At 38.1% G+C, this 19425-nt stretch overlaps 1 protein-coding gene across 1 annotated transcript; it reads right to left on the bottom strand.

Annotated features, from left to right (window-relative positions):
* Positions 1-73: 73 nt before the first annotated feature.
* Positions 74-5157, bottom strand: LOC149404436 (LIMR family protein At5g01460). Its single transcript, XM_089603255.1, has 14 exons — positions 4440-5157; positions 4274-4359; positions 3199-3311; positions 2937-3047; positions 2606-2704; positions 2355-2477; positions 2044-2106; positions 1895-1959; positions 1612-1721; positions 1420-1534; positions 1234-1299; positions 787-897; positions 619-685; positions 74-536 (listed from the first exon to the last, which is right to left on the bottom strand). Exons 1-14 carry the CDS (start codon positions 4787-4789, stop codon positions 489-491), a joined length of 1527 nt encoding a protein of 508 aa, XP_089459381.1. The 5' UTR covers positions 4790-5157; the 3' UTR covers positions 74-488.
* Positions 5158-19425: the final 14268 nt, after the last annotated feature.

The following is a 19425-nucleotide window of genomic DNA, read 5'->3' as shown; positions in this document are numbered from 1 at the left end:
TCAGGTTAAAAAAAAACAAAAAAACAAAAAACGAAACAAAACAAAAAAAAAAACAACAAAAACAGCCGTAGGATGAACAATGGGAAAGAAGGAACCCGCACAATTCTAAAATTAGAACTCAAATTTCTGTTTAAAAAAAAATTACAATGATCATACATCAAAATGCTCAAACTATGACATTTGTTATATATTACAGGGAAATTTCCAAAAAGGGGAAGAAAAATATGAGACGAGAAAAGAGGACCAATCAAACAACAGAAATTAATAGATACAAGAGGAATTATAAAACAGTGGCATCCAAATGCCATTCCCACAGCCCTTTACTCAAAATTCTAAACAACCAATTACTGATCCGGCCGCTCCACATCCTTAAACAAAGAGCAAAACTAGGCGTCGCATCTGAAAAAATAAATCACTCCAAATGTATGTTAAACCTGAAAATCCAGATGGCATATGGGTTGGTGCTTGCTCTTCGAGGAATATATAGTTCAAGAAGAAAGTTGAAATCTCCCGCTAGGCTTTTTTCTTCTCCAACCCTGCATTCGATATGATCAACAATGTCACTAGACTTGAACAAACCCTAATCTGCAATAGGTGCCAAAATAAAAATATACTTACAAATGCAGCATAATACACAAAGGTCAATCCTGCAAGAACAATAAAGGCAATCTGAAACACATTGTACCTGTAAAGAAACAAAAACGAAATTAACCATAGTCAATTTTTTTTCTTGTTATTATTAGTCAATCAGAATCAAGGACGGAGACCTAAAATATTTAAACTTACTTGTATAGATATTTAATTCCACGAAGAGATTGTAAAGTGTGACCAAATATTTCCTGCGCTGCAGTTGCTCGAGCATAGTAAGCAAACGCTGTAGAACAGAACTGGATCACACTGAGAGAAAGAGAGAGAGAGAGAGAGAGAGAGAGAGAGAGACGGTTATAATCATAACAGAAGGAATAACAACTGTTAAATAGAACCCTCAACTGCTGAGAGTGCTTCCATAAACTTGGTATGTAATATGCAATTCAAGTGAAGACTCCTTTAGCATGGCATTTCAGAAGATACAATCATCATTTCCCGTGTAGATATGGAAAATAATAACTGACGGAGCTCGATTGTTATTTTCTACTTAACAGTACTAAATAAGAGTCCCTCAATATTTAACGATGTATTACATAAAGGATGCCAACACGTTCTGATACATATGAAAATAGACAAAACGCTAACCTGATGGAGCATAGGAGAATAAGGCCAACATTGAATAAAAATGAGTTCATAAGGGTAGCTCCCCATCTGGAAAGATACATGGGCAAGAATGTGAGGAAAAAAAAAATTAGCTGTATTCTTTTTATACTTTTCTAGGGAACAGAAATCTTAAATTAAAGGGATGTTTGAGTAAAAATATGTTCTTACTTCATGGGATGGATTGTAATGAAAACTAATCTTAGCCCAAGCATCATCGCTCCAGCAATGACAGCCAAAAGCAGGTAGAAACAAAAGAAAGCGAAAGCCACAGTTCCCAAAAGACCTGGCATAAAAATAAATTACGTGTCAGAAATGAACTCACCGAACAGATAAGATACATCACTTATTGCTGTGGATTACCCCAAATATCGTCCAGCTTGATGAAAACCTCATTTAGGAAGGAGGAAAGAGGAGGGTCAATCAACAAGTATATGACAATGTGAGCCACCCAAGCAATAGAAACGATTAACCTGAAACCACAAATCAAATTCTTGGATTTAAGCAAACAAACAGGAAATATTATCCAATCCTTCGAAGAATTACAGGAACTAAAACAAAACGTCGGTCAGCAAATATAGATGCTGAAGTTGAATCCACATGTTTTCAGAAGTATAATCAAAGAAGAAACAGTATCGGTACTCACCCCAAAATCCCCAATACAAGTTTTGCCAAATAACCAAGAACTGTCAAAGCCCAAGAGGTCTCCGCCTGAGTTCAGTCAATTAACAGAAAAGGAACATGAGAAACTACTAGTAAGCATGCAAAACAATCATTTTTTTTTCAATAGATTACCTTCTCTCCTTGTGGGTACATCTCTTCAAGAAGCTTCACATCTTCTTCCAATTGAAGCAATTCCTGTCAAAATAAGCAAGTGTGATATGAGTAATCCTAGAGATCATATATAGGAAAGTATTTGGCATTTCATATATTGCAGTGAGAAACTTTCTGCCTTCAGCTATGAATATGATATTGCATCTGTACTAGTTTTCAGAAACACTTGAGCTACATAATTCACATACTTCGTGTAATCCAAGTTCACCAAAGAACAAAGCCAACTGTCACTGTCAAAATTGAAACCAATACATGAATAACTAGTAAAATACCTTTTCAAGAGCTTTTACATTTTTCCGCCATTTTTTACCCTTGGAGTTACTTCTATCTTCTTGATGGAGCACATCAGCTGCTTTCTTTAATTCTTTTGCCTTCTTACCAAGTTCTGTTGCTTCCTGTGTTTATTAAAACCAAATGTTAGCGAGTAATGGAAGCATGAGGTAACTATAGGCTATTTTCAGACAGTTCTAGAATAGCCGTGTCCCTGGAAGAATGTTTTGCGAATCAATCGGAGCCAATGTACCTTGATGTACTGTGAACGAGTGATAACAGCCTTTGGCCGCCGAATAAAGGAGAATATGAGTCCAAGCGGTAGACAGGCAATACCAACACCTCCAAATATCTGTTTAGTGTAGAAAAGGTGTGAATGAGAAATTCCTTGCAAGACAATGCTTCATTAAAATATAATATGGGAGAGCTTTTGCTCCACAACAGCAGAATAAGTAATGCCACACCTTGAGGACCACAACATACATTCTCGACATTATATATGTTTCATGTTTCCTACTTGAACTTAAATACTAACTTTCAGCAGAAGTTTTATTAAACATGATGACAGTCGGGAATGAACTTACCGAGAAAAGCACAGATCCAACAATGGTTGCAAGGGCAACAACATATTCAGGAAATGTTGTACGCTGGGTCCACGTTTTTTCTGACGAAGCAGGGGCAGTATATGCAGAACACTTTTATAAGAAGGAAAGAGAGAGGAACCAATGAGGAAAGAAAATGAACATATTTAATTACTTAAAAAAACTTAAAAGATATAATAAACGAGCATGTATATAATATACACAAGTAAAAATTGAATTATAAGATGCTCTAACTGATACAAACCTGGTGTGCGCCATTTGTACAAGGTTGACCACTAGTGTACTGCCATTGACTAGGAAAAGGTGCTACAGTGGAAGATAAGTGCCTAACTGTGAAATCCACCTCTCCAATAAGCCCTAAAAACAAGAAGCAAAACAAAAAAATACCAGATATAATCAAGATATACAAGCAAATAACCAATAAATAATAGCATCATTACACAAATAAATAATTAACATAGATACAAGAAACTAATGAAGATATAACATAACAAAAGAAATAATAAATTAAAGAAATAACATCAAGACTATAACGTGCTAACGTGTAAAATGCAAGGGAGGTGGGAGAGAGAAAATAACACAGTACGTTGTTTGGTAGAAGAGAAATGATGCATGTAACACCTTCCAACACTTAGTCCAAGCGAGTTCTCACATCCAAAGCAAGATTAAATTACACATTTTAACGATTTGGAAGTTAAATGAAAACATACACGGATTTCATCAAAGTCTATTTTTTGGGTCAAATTGGAAGGTTAAAGAAAAAAAACACAAAGCTCATCAACATCTAATTACTTGTCAGTCAGCAACATGCCATACGATTTACATACAACAGAACAAAATCTACCTACACCTTGGTTCTCTGGGAGAAAAAAAAATCACAGATTTGTAAAGCGAAGGGAGATATCAACAACACCATCAATACCTGAGTTTCCTAAACTTTATTTTTCAGTACTAAATACAATCTTATTCTAGTTTCATCAGCTCAGTCTGGCTTCAATAAAATGGGAAAGCCTTTGTAAATTAAGCTTAATTTCAAACTTCCAACAATTCTAAATGAGAGTTGAGCTCCACAAGCTTAATTTCAAACTACATTACTCTTTCAAAAAGTAACTAGCTCGATAACCTCAATAACCTAAAGAACGAACCACATACTTCAGTTTTGGTAAGGCTACTAAATGTTAGGAAACCCTAATACAATTTGCCATCAACAAAAACTTAAGTTTCAAACGCAAACTTAGAAATGGGAATGGATGCCCACAATAATCATTTTTGTTTTGTTTCAAAAACACCAACTAAGACAAATCATCAAACATGCTAACCGTATAAGATTCCTAGCACAAGGGCACACACAATCGCTGTCACTACCACCCAAATCAACGCGCTTTTAATCCTCTTCCCAACGGTCCTGAAAAAAAATCCCAACAATAAAATTAAAAATTCGAAACCCGATAGCTGAGAGGGACGGTCAAATTGAGAATACGGTACTTGTCCTGGTCGCCCTCATAGTAGAACATGGCAAAAGGGATGACAAAGAAGACGAGTATGGCATCTAGAATGTAGATGGCGAGCCAGAGATCCTTCATCGGGAGCGTGAGATTGCACGCGCCGTTATAGATCGCGTGGTGGCAGGCTTGGCGGTTTGCCACGTCGGCGGGGAGCATGAGGATGGAAATGGCGGCCACAGAGAGTCCGAAAACAACGACGAATTTGGGGAAGTAGGCTTGGTTCTTGTCATCCGGGTGCTGGTAGTTCACGAGGAGGTAGATATTGAAGAGAAACACGATCACGCACACCACTATCGCCACGATCACCAGAGCGAGGTTGAAATCTCCCATGGCCGTCGATTTTCGGAGCTCCGATTCACCGATTTAGGGTTTCTATTTCGTCTGGCTCGATTGAGATTTCATAGATCTACCGATCCGGTTGCAGAGACAGAGAGAGAGAGAGGTTCCCTTTTTTTTTTTGCCGGTGAGGAAAAAGAGAGGAATAGTTTGACGTGTGGTGTTCAAAAGTTACGGTAATGCCCTCAAGGATTAGTTTATTTAGAGACATGTGTGGTGAGAAAAAACGGGTGCTTAGCGTAAATTCGCGACATTCAACGTGAGAATTTCGAACAGCCTGTAGTGATGATTTGGAAGAGGGAGTTTTCTTTTTAATTTATATTCTTGTTTTTATGTGTGTATAGGAGAAAAAAAAAAAATTTTGAATTCTAATGATGCATTCCGCATCTAGTTTTAACAAATAGTTTGACACTGAAAACGAAAGTCCTATAAAAAAAAATTATATAAAGATTAGAATAATTCATCACATTGTGTCATGCTAATTTTAAACAAGCATACTACGCCACCCTTGTCTCACACGCGCATCACATTGTGCGTCATGCTCAACGCCACACCGCGCACAACACGCCGCTCGCCGCAACGCGTACCATTCCACGACTCCCATGCCCCGCTTCTAGCAACACGCATGCCCTCGCATGTCCCACACCCTAAGCCACACCCGCCGCGGAAAAGACTCACCATGCACTAACACCATATGGGCTAAGTCGCCCGTGCTAGCCTCCGGGCGGAACAAGGCAGCCGCACTAGCGCACGGGTGGGCCAAGGCGTCCCGTACCAACCACCAAGCGGGCAGAGGCGCCTGCACCTGCCTTAGAAAAAAAACGAGAAGCCTAAACGAGCCAAGATGCTCATCAGGATAGCCCATGCAAGATGTTCTCCCCACCAAAGCTGTTGGCCAAGCCCTACACATTGCCAAAATGGTCCAACAACCTCTGTTTATCGCCACAAAGTTCGGGCGAGCCAGTCACCCCGCTAAACCTTAACCAAGCTTGCCACCTGCCAAGATGGCGCAAGTGAGCTAGCCACCTTGCCAAATGATCCAGGTGAGCTCGCCACCTCGCCAAACCTAGGCACCTCCTCCAAATGATCACATACGGGTGTCCTATCACCCTTAGAAAACTATAAATACTCATCCAATCTATCAATTGGAAGTAAGTTTTCACTCTTTTTAAAGGCAAACTAACGTCAAATCTCTCTCTCTCTCTCTCTCTCTCTCTCTCTCTCTCTCTCAAGAGAAACACTTAGACCCTTCACCTCATATCAAGCTCTCCGGACTAATATAGAGCGTCAAACGTGGGTAAAGATTGTTAGGAATATTGCCCACTAGAAGATGATGATTACAAAAATAAGATAAGAAGTTACTTTATTAGCATCATATAATTAGTGGGTTGAGGTCTGATAACATTCAGAATTAATAACAACTATCATCCATAGTCTCCATATCAAAATGAATCGCATGCTGGACATCCGAGATCGGGCGGTGAACTAAAACTTAGTCGATGACTGATATGCCACTAGTACAAAAAACAGCACTGGGTGCGACTTTTTTCGCACCTAAAAGTCCGCAGCTAAAGGTCATGGGTGCGAAAAGTCGCACCCGATGATCAAGACTTTCAGGTGCGACTTTTAGGTGCGGATTTTCGCACTCAAATTCGCACCCATAAGTCTGAAAAGAGATTCGAAAAAGTCCGCGCGAATGACATTGGGTGCGACTTTTCGCACCCAAACGCCTACCCGCCAAACCTTTGGGTGCGACTAATCGCACACAATGGCCTACCCGCCAAACATTTGGGTGCGAAAAGTCGCACCCAATGGCCTTCCCGCCAAACGTTTGAGTGCGAAAAGTCGCACCCAATGGTCTTCCCGCCATAATTTGGCGGGGAATATTGACCTTTGGGTGCGACGATTCGCACCCAAAGGTCTACCCGCTTCATTTTCGGGTGCGGATAGTCGCACCCGATAGTATTTTTTTAATTTGTTTTTTGTTTTGTTATGCTTATAAATTTTATGATTGTAATCAAATAATATGTACTAAATAGTTTATTAATTAGAAAATTCATTAATTAATATTCATAATAATAATAAAAATTAACTGTTTGTTCTTCGATTACAATAATAATTATAATGTACGACAAATAATTAAAAAATGTTCAATCTTTTTTTTAATCTTTTCCCCCTTTCCCTTTCCTCGGTTTTGTGGGGGTATAAAAATACCAAAAATATAAATATTATTTCGAATGGGCTTCGACTCGACTAAAGCCCATAATCAGTTTGAAGATCGGCCCACGAAGTCAATTACGGGCCTGATTCGCCCTTGAACCAGATCGGCCCAAGACCAATGACACTTCCCATTTCGACGAAGGATCCCAACTCGACCACGTCTCCTCGATCAGAAGGATTAGTCAGTCAAAGAGTAGACCACGCCACGAAGACCGGGTCTCGGGTGACTACGACCTCGGCGAGGAATGTGGATCAAGTAACACGTGTCTTCGGCCAGAAGGTTCCATCTCGCCTATAAATAGAAGGGGAAGAGACGATTTTCGACACACGCAAGCTCTCGGTCTCAGTTTCCAATTAAATTTATATTTTGTACTCTTTTACTTCGGTCTTGAGCTCGACCTGTTGAGTTCGTCACCTCGTCCGTTTGTAATCTTCTCCCAAATAATAAAAGTATTCAATAATCGTACATTATTATAAATCTATATTATTAAATTGTTTCTTATACGACGCCTTTCTGAACCTCCTTTGAAACACTCCATTATTTCATTTTCTATATTTGTGATTGTTGATCGATCTGAAAATCGACATCAACTGGTTTGTAAACCACTCCTTGAATGTTTTACTCCCTCTTCCGCCAAATCTTCCTCTGGAACTGCTGTTACCTCATCGTGCAGTGCCGCTCGTACGCTCTCGCTGGAACTCTGCTGAAGTTGGCGTCGTCGTCTGAGCATCTGCCATTGAAACTGATGGCAGCGTTGTCTGATGCATAGGGTGCATCTGAGGCGACGGCGTCGTCTGAGGCATCCGTGGCAACATGCCGGGCGACATCTGAGGCATCTGTGGCATCGTGCCAGGCTACATCTGAGGCATCTGTGGCATCGCGTCGGGCGACATCTAAGGCAAGGGTGAAAACTGCTGCGTGAACGCGAACAGTTGTCGCTGCATCTCCTCCATCTGTTGTTGCGAGGCTCGCCTCATCTCCTCCATAACGACTTGTTATGCCGCCAACTAAGCCTGGAGCTCGCCAACCACTGGATCTCGAACGCGCCGCGATGACAAACATGACGACGAGCTTTCGTCCTGAGCCTGAGCAATAGCCCAAGATGATCTCGGGACCGCTGGACCTATTCCAACATACCAATCTTGACGGTTCCCGAGAATCTCTAGCATCGCGTGCTCCTCTGCGTCGTCCTGGTTAAATACTACGTCTTGCTCTTCTTCTTGTCGCCGAAGATCCGCCACTAGAGTAACTATCCGCGCCTTTACACATAAAAAAAATTATCAAAAATCAATTATTATGTAAGTAACGTAATCGTAATTATCACATATGACTTACATGTGCTCGTCTCGCCCAATCTATCGTCCATTCACCTTTTCTATTATGGTGCTTTTGATCCCACGTCTCTAACGCGGGCCCAAAGTCCCATCATCCTTACTCTGCAATTGTTATGAAAATATAAGTATTGAATTTATTTCAAATTAAGTATTTCAAAATTAGAATAACTTACGTTCAAATGACGATGAGCCAAGAAAGATAGAGATCCTTGAGTCGACCTCGTTTTCTTCTTCTTCGAATTCTCCTTGTTACGATTAGACTTTTTCTGCAAATAATTAATTGTGTTATTATTCAATCTGATAAAGATATTGTGATTTATTACAATCATACATTACGTACCTTCCAATCGTCAATTGCGAACTCGTCTACCACCGCCTCCCAATCCTCTTTCTTATATCCCGGTGGTGTTTCCGCCAAAGCATTTTCTTTGCTCTCGTAAAACTCCAACCTGAACTTCTCTGATAGCTTGGACTTCTGGTTGCGTCGCCTGATCTTGGCATTCCGAATGATAGCCTGATCAATCGTATTCTGAAAGCAATCCGCAGGAAGATCATCGCCGGTATCAGGATCTGTGTACACAAATCTGAACTCAGAATGAAGTGCGCTCAAAATAGCAGCCAACGTCTGGGGCGTCACTTCACTCCAATCACGAGTCGTAGGCGGGATATGTGCTTTCACCAAAGCACCGAGGCGGTTGTTAAATAGTCCAATCTTTTTATTTTCTTTCCTTATCTCTTGTTAGAAGGTTTGGTTTATTGGGTCCCACTTGACAACCTTCGCACCGGGTACACCATGTGTTGCTCGCGCCGACGTCGAGCCGGTTGTTGGTCCCCTTGATTTCTTAGTACCTTGGGAATCAGGTTCCTGTGGCGGACCTTGAGAACCCGGTCTCTGTGGCGAATCTTCACCATAACTTGTAGCGGTCGACATCCTATAAAATGAACTCGTATCCCATGCCGAAACGCTTCAGCTTTGCTTTTGCCTCGTAGTGCTTCTTCGGTATTCGATTACCGGCTGGATGAGACTTCCTCAAGAGCTGCAGCATTTCTGTGAATGACTTGTTCGTCCAATGGTTCGTGACTTTAAGGTGCATCAACTGAACCAAGAATGACAAAGACGAAAACTCCTTGCATCCAGGGTACAATTCAGCTTCCAACTCGGCGAACAAGTCTTCCACTTGCTCCTCCGCACACACCTCGCTCGGAGCCGGCTCCGTAACACCGTCGAAATCCTTGTGATCTCTTATATCCTCCACAGCAGCATGTATTCCTCCTACTCCTCTCTGGGCTGTTTCTCCGATAGGGACTTCTTCAAGATGACAGACGGAACGCACGACCTCGCCATGATGATACCATTCTGTGTAGCCCGGGGTAAACCCTTTGTTTAGCAGATGATGCCTTACAACCCCAATGTCGTGCCATCTCACGTTGTTGCAAGGCTTGCAAGGACACCGATATTCGCCATTATCGTTCGGAAATCTTCTTGCAGCGCGGATAAATTCATTAACTCCAATTTTATACTACAAGGACAACCGATTGTTCTTGGTGATCCAATCTCTACTTGTATGGGACATTGATTTCGCTAAACGAAAGGGAAAATTAACAATTATTAAGAGTTGTTACTAATTGATAAAGACGAATGAAGTCGATTACTTATTGCTACGGGACGAAGAATGAATGAAGATGAGATTATGAATTTTATGTTATTTGAAGTCGAATTGAAAAAATTAGGGTTTTGAGAATAATAGGCTGGAAACTCAATCTAAATTTCGGCAGAGTTTCCCCTATAATAGTAACAAACCAAAAACATGCAAACTCATTTAAAAGCATATACAAATCATCCAAAACTATCCTAATAATCAACTAAACCCTAAACAGAACCTCCGTGGCTCGTTTACAACAAAAATACAATAATCTCAACTCATTTATAGAAAAATATGTGAAATAAAACTAAATTATACAATAACTTAACTAATTTTAATTTCATGATTAATAATTTAACACATATTATTAAACTAAATATAATTTCAATTTGACAATTTCAATTAACCTAAACTGATCAAAACTAAACAACCTAAACATATTATTAAACTAATTACAATTTTAATTTGACAATTTCAATTAACCTAAACTAATCAAAACTAAACAACTTAAACATATTATTAAACTAATTACAATTTCAATTTGACAATTTCAATTAACCTAAACTAATCAAAACTAAACAACCTAAACATGTTATTAAACTAATTACAATTTCAATTAACCTAAACTAATCAAAACTAAACAACTTAAACATATTATTAAACTAATTACAATTTCAATTTGACAATTTCAATTAACCTAAACTAATCAAAACTAAACAACCTAAACATATTATTAAATTAATTACAATTTCAATTAACCTAAACTAATCAAAGCTAAACAACTTAAACATATTATTAAACTAATTACAATTTCAATTAACCTAAACTAATCAAAACTAAACAACCTAAACATGTAAGTATTGAACTAATCAACCTAAAACTAATTAGAACAAATTTCATTTAATAAATTAATTACAAACTAACTAACTAATTCATTACAAATCAATTACAAACTAACTAACTAATTCATTACAAATCAATTACAAACTAACTAACTAATTATAAATTAAACTACTAATCAAATTATGAAAAATACCGAATGAAGCGGAGGGGCTGGTAGGCTCGAGACTGGTCGGAGGGGCTGCAGCGGAGGCTCGGTGCTGGTCACGGAGGGGCTGGTTCGTCGGAGGGGCAGCAGCGGAGGGGCTGGTCGCGGAGGGGCTGTTCGTCGAAGGGCTGGTCGGAGGCTGAGAGAGAATGTGTGTTAGAGAATGGGTTAGAGAGAAAGGGCTGGTCGGAGTGGTGGCAGCGACGGAGCTCGGAGTGTAGTGGTGGTCGGAGAAATTGTAGGAGAGAAATCGGAGAGAGAGAAGGGTTTTCGGTCTTTGGCTCGGATAGAATGAAAACCGAGCAGCACTTTAATTTATATAAAACTTTGAATTTGGGTGCGACTTTGTCGTCGCACCCAATGACACTTTTGGGTGTCGCACCCAATGATATTTGTAAAAAGAGGGGGAAAATTTGGCCGCGGAAAAATTTAGGACGTTTAGGTGCGACTAAGTCGCACCTAATAGTTTGGATAAAGTATTGGGTGCGACTTAGTCGCACCCAAAAGTTTTAACAGAATTTTGGGTGCGACAAGTCGCACCCAACTTTACAAAAATTCGCGAAAATTTTCCAGCGCTTGTTTGAGTTTTGGGTCCGACTATTCGCACCCGAAAGTCTTTTTAGGTGCGACTTTTGGGTGCGAAAAGTCGCACCCAAAAGTCATCCGCACCGGAAAACTATATATGTAGAAGTGTGCGCCTGAAAAGCCTTATCTAAAGTCATATATGTGGAACACAAGTGAAGGTAGATCACTTAGTGGGAGCATTCTGCACTTGTGATAAGTGTACGACCCGGACATACCTTACATGTAGATGTGTCATTTAAGGACCGTTACGACACACTAGCCAGAGTCACAAATGATGGTCACAGTGACACTTGATCTAATATCCTGAAGTAATCATGGACTTCTAGATCATGTTACCGGTTTCTTTGATTCATCACGTTAAAGGCCAATAAAGGTTGAATAAATGGATGTTTTGGGAACTCGGGATATGATCGTAGAGGGGAAGTATTTTACAGATACGGAATCAAGCCTTCCTGAAAGAAGGTTAATGTTCTCTCACATAAGGGTTGATTCTAGAACCGATTGATTGTGCACACTTCCAAAGTTGGATTACGTTCGGTTGAATCTTTCGCTGGGGAAGCAATGATGCTTAGGGCTTATATGTAACGAGAAAGGTATAACGGAACAAATTGACCTATCTCGATACGGGCAGAACCTGGAGGGTCATGATCACATACTAACTAAATCAGTGGACACTCGTTACGATGAGTAAATATAATTCTAGTATTAAAGGAGAGTTTAGTCTTAGCTTACACGGTAGAGTATTGACTAAGATTAGATGAATCGATCGAAAAAGAGAAATGACTTTTTTCGTCTTTTTGATCGGATTTGTTAAGCTTCAAATACTAGGTCCTTAGTCCCCAACTCGGCTTCGATAAAGACGAATAAGAACTTTCTAATAATAATGTTTTTATTATTATAATCTCACATGTTGTAATATGATTAGCAGCATACATTCGGAAATTTGTTTATTTGTCGAATTACTTGTTTATAGTGAAATTAATTATTTGTTGTTGGATCAAGTAAATAATTAATTGAATTTTGAGTTGGGCCTTATGGACATTGCAAAATTTGAAATTACTTGGCCCATGGAGAAGCAATTAATTCGCCATACCCACAGTGGGTATATTAGGAAAAAGGCCCAAAAACGAAATCTTTTGCTCATGGGTACATAAAATTCGAAATACCCATAGTGGGTATATTGGGAAAGTGCCCAATTTTTCTCTTTGATGATTTAAATAAAGAGAGAATAATATTTAAAAGGAAATAAGATATTTAACTTTATTCTCTCTCTATTTAAATTCCTAATATCTAGGAGATAATATTAGATTTGGTATTATCTCACTATTTAAAAGGGAATAAGATATTGCATTTTTAAATAGATTCCTTATTTAAAGGATGATATTATGGAATAATATATCCTAGATTATGATCTGAGGGTTAAAAGAAAATATGAATTTAAATAAAGATCTAACGGTTGATCTTCGATTGGAGACTAGGGTTTCCTAAAACCTCTCCACTCTACCACTATAAATAGGGGTCTATGGTTGAACAAAAATCATCCAAAAAATAGAGGAAAAATTCGTCCAACCTACCCTAGGGATGGTCGAAATTTTCGCCTCATTCCTTCCCCTCAGAATTTCGTGATTCCATTCCCATAAATACGGTGCGATCTGAATACGATATTCGAGACCGTAGTGAGATAGATAAAGCTGCCCACTCGTATGTCCTATTTGTCTAGGAGATTACATTTTGAAAGACTTTGATGTCATCACATATCGAGTCCTTGAAGGTGGAGGCTTGCACGTTCAAGACGAAGACGGATTGTGAAAGCTTTCGGTTCGTGAGCAAAAACTTGTAAGTTTTCTTAAACTCGTCTTTCTCATCGGTTGCTTGACATATTGCTTGCTCTCATTAAATAACGTAGATCTAGATCTTATATAAATAACCATGTTTTAATTAGCTATTGTTAGTGTAATTTTATTGCTTCCGCTGCATCATGGTTGTTTTTTGGTGCCATTTAATCGAGTGAATCACCAATAGGTGTGGCGCCGAGTCTTCGTCCGAGGTTCATAGGTCCCATTCGGAGGCCCGTGCCCTTGTTATCAATGGTGCCCACAAGAAGAGTTGTAGTCTTTACTTTTGTACATATGATGTAATAAAGTCTCACAAAGACTCTTGCTTGTAATTGCTTATTTATTAATAAAAAGTTGAAACGTTCATTCATTATTCCTTGTGTGAAGCTTTATGATAAAACCTTAGTCTTTAGTCCATAAACAAACCTAACAACACATGAAGAGACAAATGTAGATTTGCATGAACAAACTCTTCATGGTTTGCTTAAAACAATATATTCGCAATCTAAGGATCAAATGACTATTGATCTCAGTACGATTGTTAGGAGAATCTATGATGTCCGGTTATGGGACATTGAGAGTTGGAGACTCTATATTTCTTCTAGGTATCTTCCGAAGGTACTGAATTGACCAGTGCACTTCTAGAGACAAGATAAGAACAAACCATTTAACCTCTTATGTCTCGAGGTCACTACGTATGAATTGCATCATGCTTACCTCAATCCTGAAATGAGACATGTCATTTCATAGCTTACGTATTCTCATTTGAGAAAGTCAGAGTTCTGATTCACTATGTGATTCTTAATAGGACCTATTCGTGAAGTACTAAGTTATGAAGATGTCATGAGTAACTTTGTGAAGATCTCATAGATATGGAATTCATGTACAAGATTGCTGAAGTGCAATGTATATCACCTCATGCTTTGTTCCTTGGAATGTGAATAAATGAACTGGCCAGTGTCCAAATTGAGTCTTGACTCTTTTGGATGAAACAATGTGACTTGTTAGCTCCTCGTCAATACACTGTTTCTAACTTATTAACAAGCGACAAAGGAGTTGAGGAAATAACAGCTAGAAGGGTAAAATGGTAATTTTGTAAATCCCAACTAGCTGATGATATTCATGAAGGGTAAACATATATAATATTCAGTGGATCCACTCATCACAATTTAGTTGAATTCTTGAGTAGAAAATAAATTCATTTGAACCGAGAGATTCCCAGTGTCAACTCTTTAGTGGAGTCAGTTGACATTAAGCTAAACTTGGAAAAGGTTTGTGAACTTTTGAGTCCAAGCATTTTAGCTCAAGCTTTGTTCATTTGGATCCATGAGGTCACTATCACAAATCATATCGAGTAGGAATAGTTAAACTAGAAGCTAAGTCAAAACAAGAACGAGACTAGTTTTACGAAAATTGTCTAAAGGGTAATTTTGTCTTTTTGGACATAGAATGAAATGAATGTCAATAAATTTTTTTGACATGGTCATATGATGACTTAAATCACTCGGCCATAACAAGTTCATTGGGCCTTGTGGATTAATTTCATTTCATAGAATTTTACTTGAAAATTCTTAACGGGCTTTTCTTATGTTGTCATGAACAAGTGAAGTAAAATCTAGAAGGCCCTTCTAGAAGGTCTTGGCCGCCCAGCCTAAAGAAAAAGAGAGACTAATTTTGTGCATTAATGTATCAAGATACTTGTCAAAAGAAAAAAGAGGAAACAAATTCCCTCTAACAAGGAAAGGGAGATCGGCCAACACAAAGGAAAGAGAGAAGCAAGATAAAAGAAAACAAATCCAAGGACTTGCTTGGATTGGTTTTGGCCGTGTGACTATATTGAGGGGAGAGCAAATTTTGCTCATGAATATGTAATATTCTATAGAAGAGGAAACTACCTTATTGAAGGTAATCCCTCCCCTATAAATAGAGGCATCATTCTTCTCATTTCATTCATTCCAAAGTTTTAGAGATTGAAAGCTTCTTTCTCTAGCTTGGTCGCCCTTCTCCCCTTCTCTCTCTAAGTTCTTTCATTTTTGTTTTGGCACATAGGTCCACATTTGACCTAGTTTTTTTAGCTCTTGGAGTCGTGTTTAAAAGTGCCCACACACTAATTTCTTTCTTTCTCGACTGATTTTAGTGATAGAAGCTTTCGTGGTTGCTCGAGTTCCCAAGGAAAGAAGAGAGACATGCTGCGAGGGAAGACGAACGTTTCAACCTTCAGAAGGCTTCTCAAAGGTTAGTAAACATTTAATGCTATTTAATATTTTTAATTTATATGTACTTGCTCTTTGTCTAGGTTAGTAAAAACGTTTTACTTGTTTTAAAGAAAAATTTTAAATTCTGCCGCTTGCTCAAAGCGTTAAACTTTTTCTTAACCCTAGATCAATTCCAACAGCCCTTTCATGGTATCGTTGTTCAGAGCTTGACTATGGTAGATAGAGTAAGGTACCTTCATGTCCTTTCATGGTATCGTTGTCCTTTGACGTTGATTTATTTTTCACTTGAGACATAGAATGTGCTCAACAAGAATCCATGAACTAATTTGATTGAGTTCATCAAGTTAGATTTATAAGAATCAATTAGGATACAATCAATCCGAATCAAAACCATATATGCTTTTGTCATGCTTCTTTAATTAATTGCTTTGCCATGTATGATGTATCTTGAAAAATTGTTTTGTGGGTTATCATGGGCTTTCATTTATTATATGTAACTTATTTAATATGATTAGGATAGTTTTTAATAAATGAGTTGAACGGATCGGAGAAGCTTTGTCACCATGCCGATAAAAGACTAAGCTTGAGGGTTTATAAAAGACTATGTCTTCCCTCCTCGCTGGAAGCTTTTTCTATGAAGGAATGCTATTTGAATAATCAAGACTAGATGTCACGATACTTCTAATCACTAAGTTATATCGAAACTTAATTGTTTTTAAGAGTAGCTTAGAAACACTCGAGTTTTTAATAATATGATTAGATAATTCGAGTGGATCACCTAGATGAAAGTGAATGCTAGGAGATAAAAAAAATAATACTGAAAGTATATTGAGTCGTAGACCTCTAACATTGCCACAACACCGTGAGGATGAAAGATCCCTGCTTGATCGGCGGTCTTTTAAACATGGTGATCTGCTCCTAAGGACAGGCTTTTCTGATTCAAATAACAAGGTTGTGTCTCTAGCGATAAGTGGGGGAGTTGAGTTCGGCGTGTACTGGCTAATTCAGTGCGTTCGAGTGATACTCTTTCTGCTGAAATGTTGGGTTGACTCATGCGTGAATCCAACCAGTGGTTGCTCATGCAGTCAAAGATTCCTAATTAATTGGTATTAGTGAACTGATGTGTCATGAACCACGATTGTTCACTAATCTGAGATGGTTCTCGATTTTCACTAGGTGCACTCCGTTACGCCACCATAGTGGGACGAACTTTGGCTATTGGTGGATCATCGTGGAATATAAAAATTGGGTTCTTTTCTTTAGTATTTTATCCCATGCTTGGTTGCATTATGTTTTTATTTTCCTAAATCTTATTGATAGCTTGTATCTTTTCATATTGCTAATATATATGTGCTTTTATATTTTAGTAATCATGTCGAACCCTATTATGGCGCTGTTGTCGAAAGACGTCCTGACTGGTGAGAACTTCCTGAAATGGAAGTCTAATATGAATATTGTGCTGGTGAGTGAAAGCATTCGCTTTATCCTCACTGAAGAGAGACCTCATTTTCCGACATCAAATTTATCCCGCTCGCAGAAGGATGATTTTGACAGGTGGACTGTGGCTAACAACAAAGTCATAATCTACATACTCGCGAGCATATCTGATGCGTTGCGAACAAAGTTGGAAGGTAAGGAGACTGCTGTGGAGATCCTTGACTCGCTGCAGGAAATGTTTGGGATGCAGAGCGAGCAAGCCCGTATTGAACTCACCCGTAAGTGCACTAGCACTAGGATGATTGCGAGAACTCCTGTGAGGGATCATGTCATGAAAATGACTAATTACTTCACAGAAGCTGAACTCCATGGGACTTTGATGGATGAGGTCACTCAGGTGGGAATTATCATGAATTTCCTTTCGAGTGACTTCATACAGTTCACGTTGAACTATATCATGAATAAGTTGACGTATGGATTGTCTAAGCTATTGAATGAGTTACAGACTTTTGAGTCTATCAGTCATCAATGAAAGAATAAAGGATCGGCTCTGTATGCTGACAAAAGTTCTTTGCCGAAATCTAAGAAGAACATGTCTTCTGGAGCTGGGTCATCAAAGGCACGTCCTAGTACTTCGAAAGGGAAAGCTTCCGCTAACAAGGAAATGAGAGATTTCAAGAGAAGGGGAAAAGGAAAAGAGAATAAGCGTGAAGTGGTGGGCAAGTGCCACTACTGCAACACTAAGGCCATTGGAAGAGGAATTGTCCTTTGTACATAGCCGAGCTTGAAAAGAACAAGAAGAATGCTGGTGGTGTACCGAAAAATTCATGATATCCTAAAATTGTTTTTTAGGATAATTATTCATGAGAAGACTTATATTCTTGTTGCAGAATAGATCTAGAGGAACACGATGGTGTTGGTGAGCTTGATGAGTAATGTCGAATTCAAACCCAAATTCTTGAGAAGCTCATGCTCCAGTTCAAGATCTAAAATATCCCGCTAGTTTATTACTTTCATTTTTGGATTTATTTTTTAACATAAGTTTTGTGTCACAAATAATCCGAGGTTTTCTGGACTGTAGTCTTTTATGACTATTCCAGATAGGATGAATCTTTTCTTTCTTTATGTTTTATTATATTATTTATGAACATATGAATGTGTCATTAAATATTTCTTTACTCATTTATGAATTGCCTTAAATTGCCTTTATGATATTTGAATATGCATAAATGCTTAAACCTTAATTAAATATAGAATATGAAGGACTGTGTTTTCGTTCATTAACTATATAGGTTCACAATATTATATTATCCGAGTTAATAATCTCTATTAGAATTTTAATTAGCTTTTATTGCTTTATTAAAATTGCTATTATAAATGTGTTTTATGAAATAATAAGAACTATTTAGAACTGATCTGGTAGTGTCTAAATAATGATCTCATATCGACAAATGATTTGTGTGATTAAGAGATAATAAGATAACACAACTTTAAAGTTAGTATTGATGATACATTGATTGAGTGGGAGGATCTTTATAAGAACCTAGGCACTCTAGTTCAATAACTAAGTGAGAGCTTCCTTGAATGGAATCTAGTCACTAGAATTGATTAAGTGGGAGCATCCTTTATTGCATCCTAGTCACTAGAATCATATTATTGAGTGGAAGTATCCTTTAAAGGATTCTAGCCATGAATGTTCATTGAATTTAATGGGAGCATCTTTATAAGAATCTCGTCATTATTGAACAATATAATAAAAGCAATGTCATTCGCATGATTGTTACCATCATTTATGATGGAGTCCTTTAATATGGATTAATATTGCTATCATGACAATAATATGAATGGAAGTGTAATTAATTATTGATTTGCCATATATAATCAATTAATAAGTGGGAGCATCTTTAATTAGAATCTTGCCGCTATTGAATGAATTTAAAATAGCTTAATTCTTCACATGATTTTATGCATCATTTATGATGAGATTCTTAAATAAAATCTAATAAGATATTAAATCGTACAATAAATGGAAGTATGCATTACTTGCCATTAAGTAGAAAGCATCCATTAATGAATCCTTGTCTTTAATCATCAACAGAATCTTTCATTAAATGAAAGTATTGATCTTTAATAATGAAGATCAAGTTAACTTGTTTTAAGTCAATAAACCCTTATTTAGTAGATCAACCTGTCAAGCTATTAGCTTGAAGGATTTGAGAGATCTATAAATTGAACGATGAATGTGTTCGAACAAGCGGATTGGTACTTAAGGGATTGAGCCCTTAAGAAGAGACATTGGCAACAATGTTGC

This window comes from Urtica dioica, chromosome 2 (genome assembly GCF_054948205.1).
Source record: "Urtica dioica subsp. dioica isolate 48M chromosome 2, U.dioica_male_clone48M_v1_H2, whole genome shotgun sequence".
Lineage (NCBI taxonomy): Eukaryota > Viridiplantae > Streptophyta > Magnoliopsida > Rosales > Urticaceae > Urtica > Urtica dioica.
Note: the sequence above shows the minus strand (reverse complement) of the source record. Positions and strands in the feature narration are given on the sequence as shown.

What these genes read in the sequence shown, in the direction of transcription:
- LOC149404436 (XM_089603255.1), bottom strand. Translation starts at nt 4,789, where the DNA reads ATGGGAGATTTCAACCTCGCTCTGGTGATCGTGGCGATAGTGGTGTGC. An exon ending in TGTACCCACAAGGAGAGAAG is followed by an intron (nt 1,960 to 2,043) that starts GTAATCTATTGA and finishes GACTGAACTCAG; the next exon opens with GCGGAGACCTCTTGGGCTTT. An exon ending in TTGTGTATTATGCTGCATTT is followed by an intron (nt 537 to 618) that starts GTAAGTATATTT and finishes TATCGAATGCAG; the next exon opens with GGTTGGAGAAGAAAAAAGCC.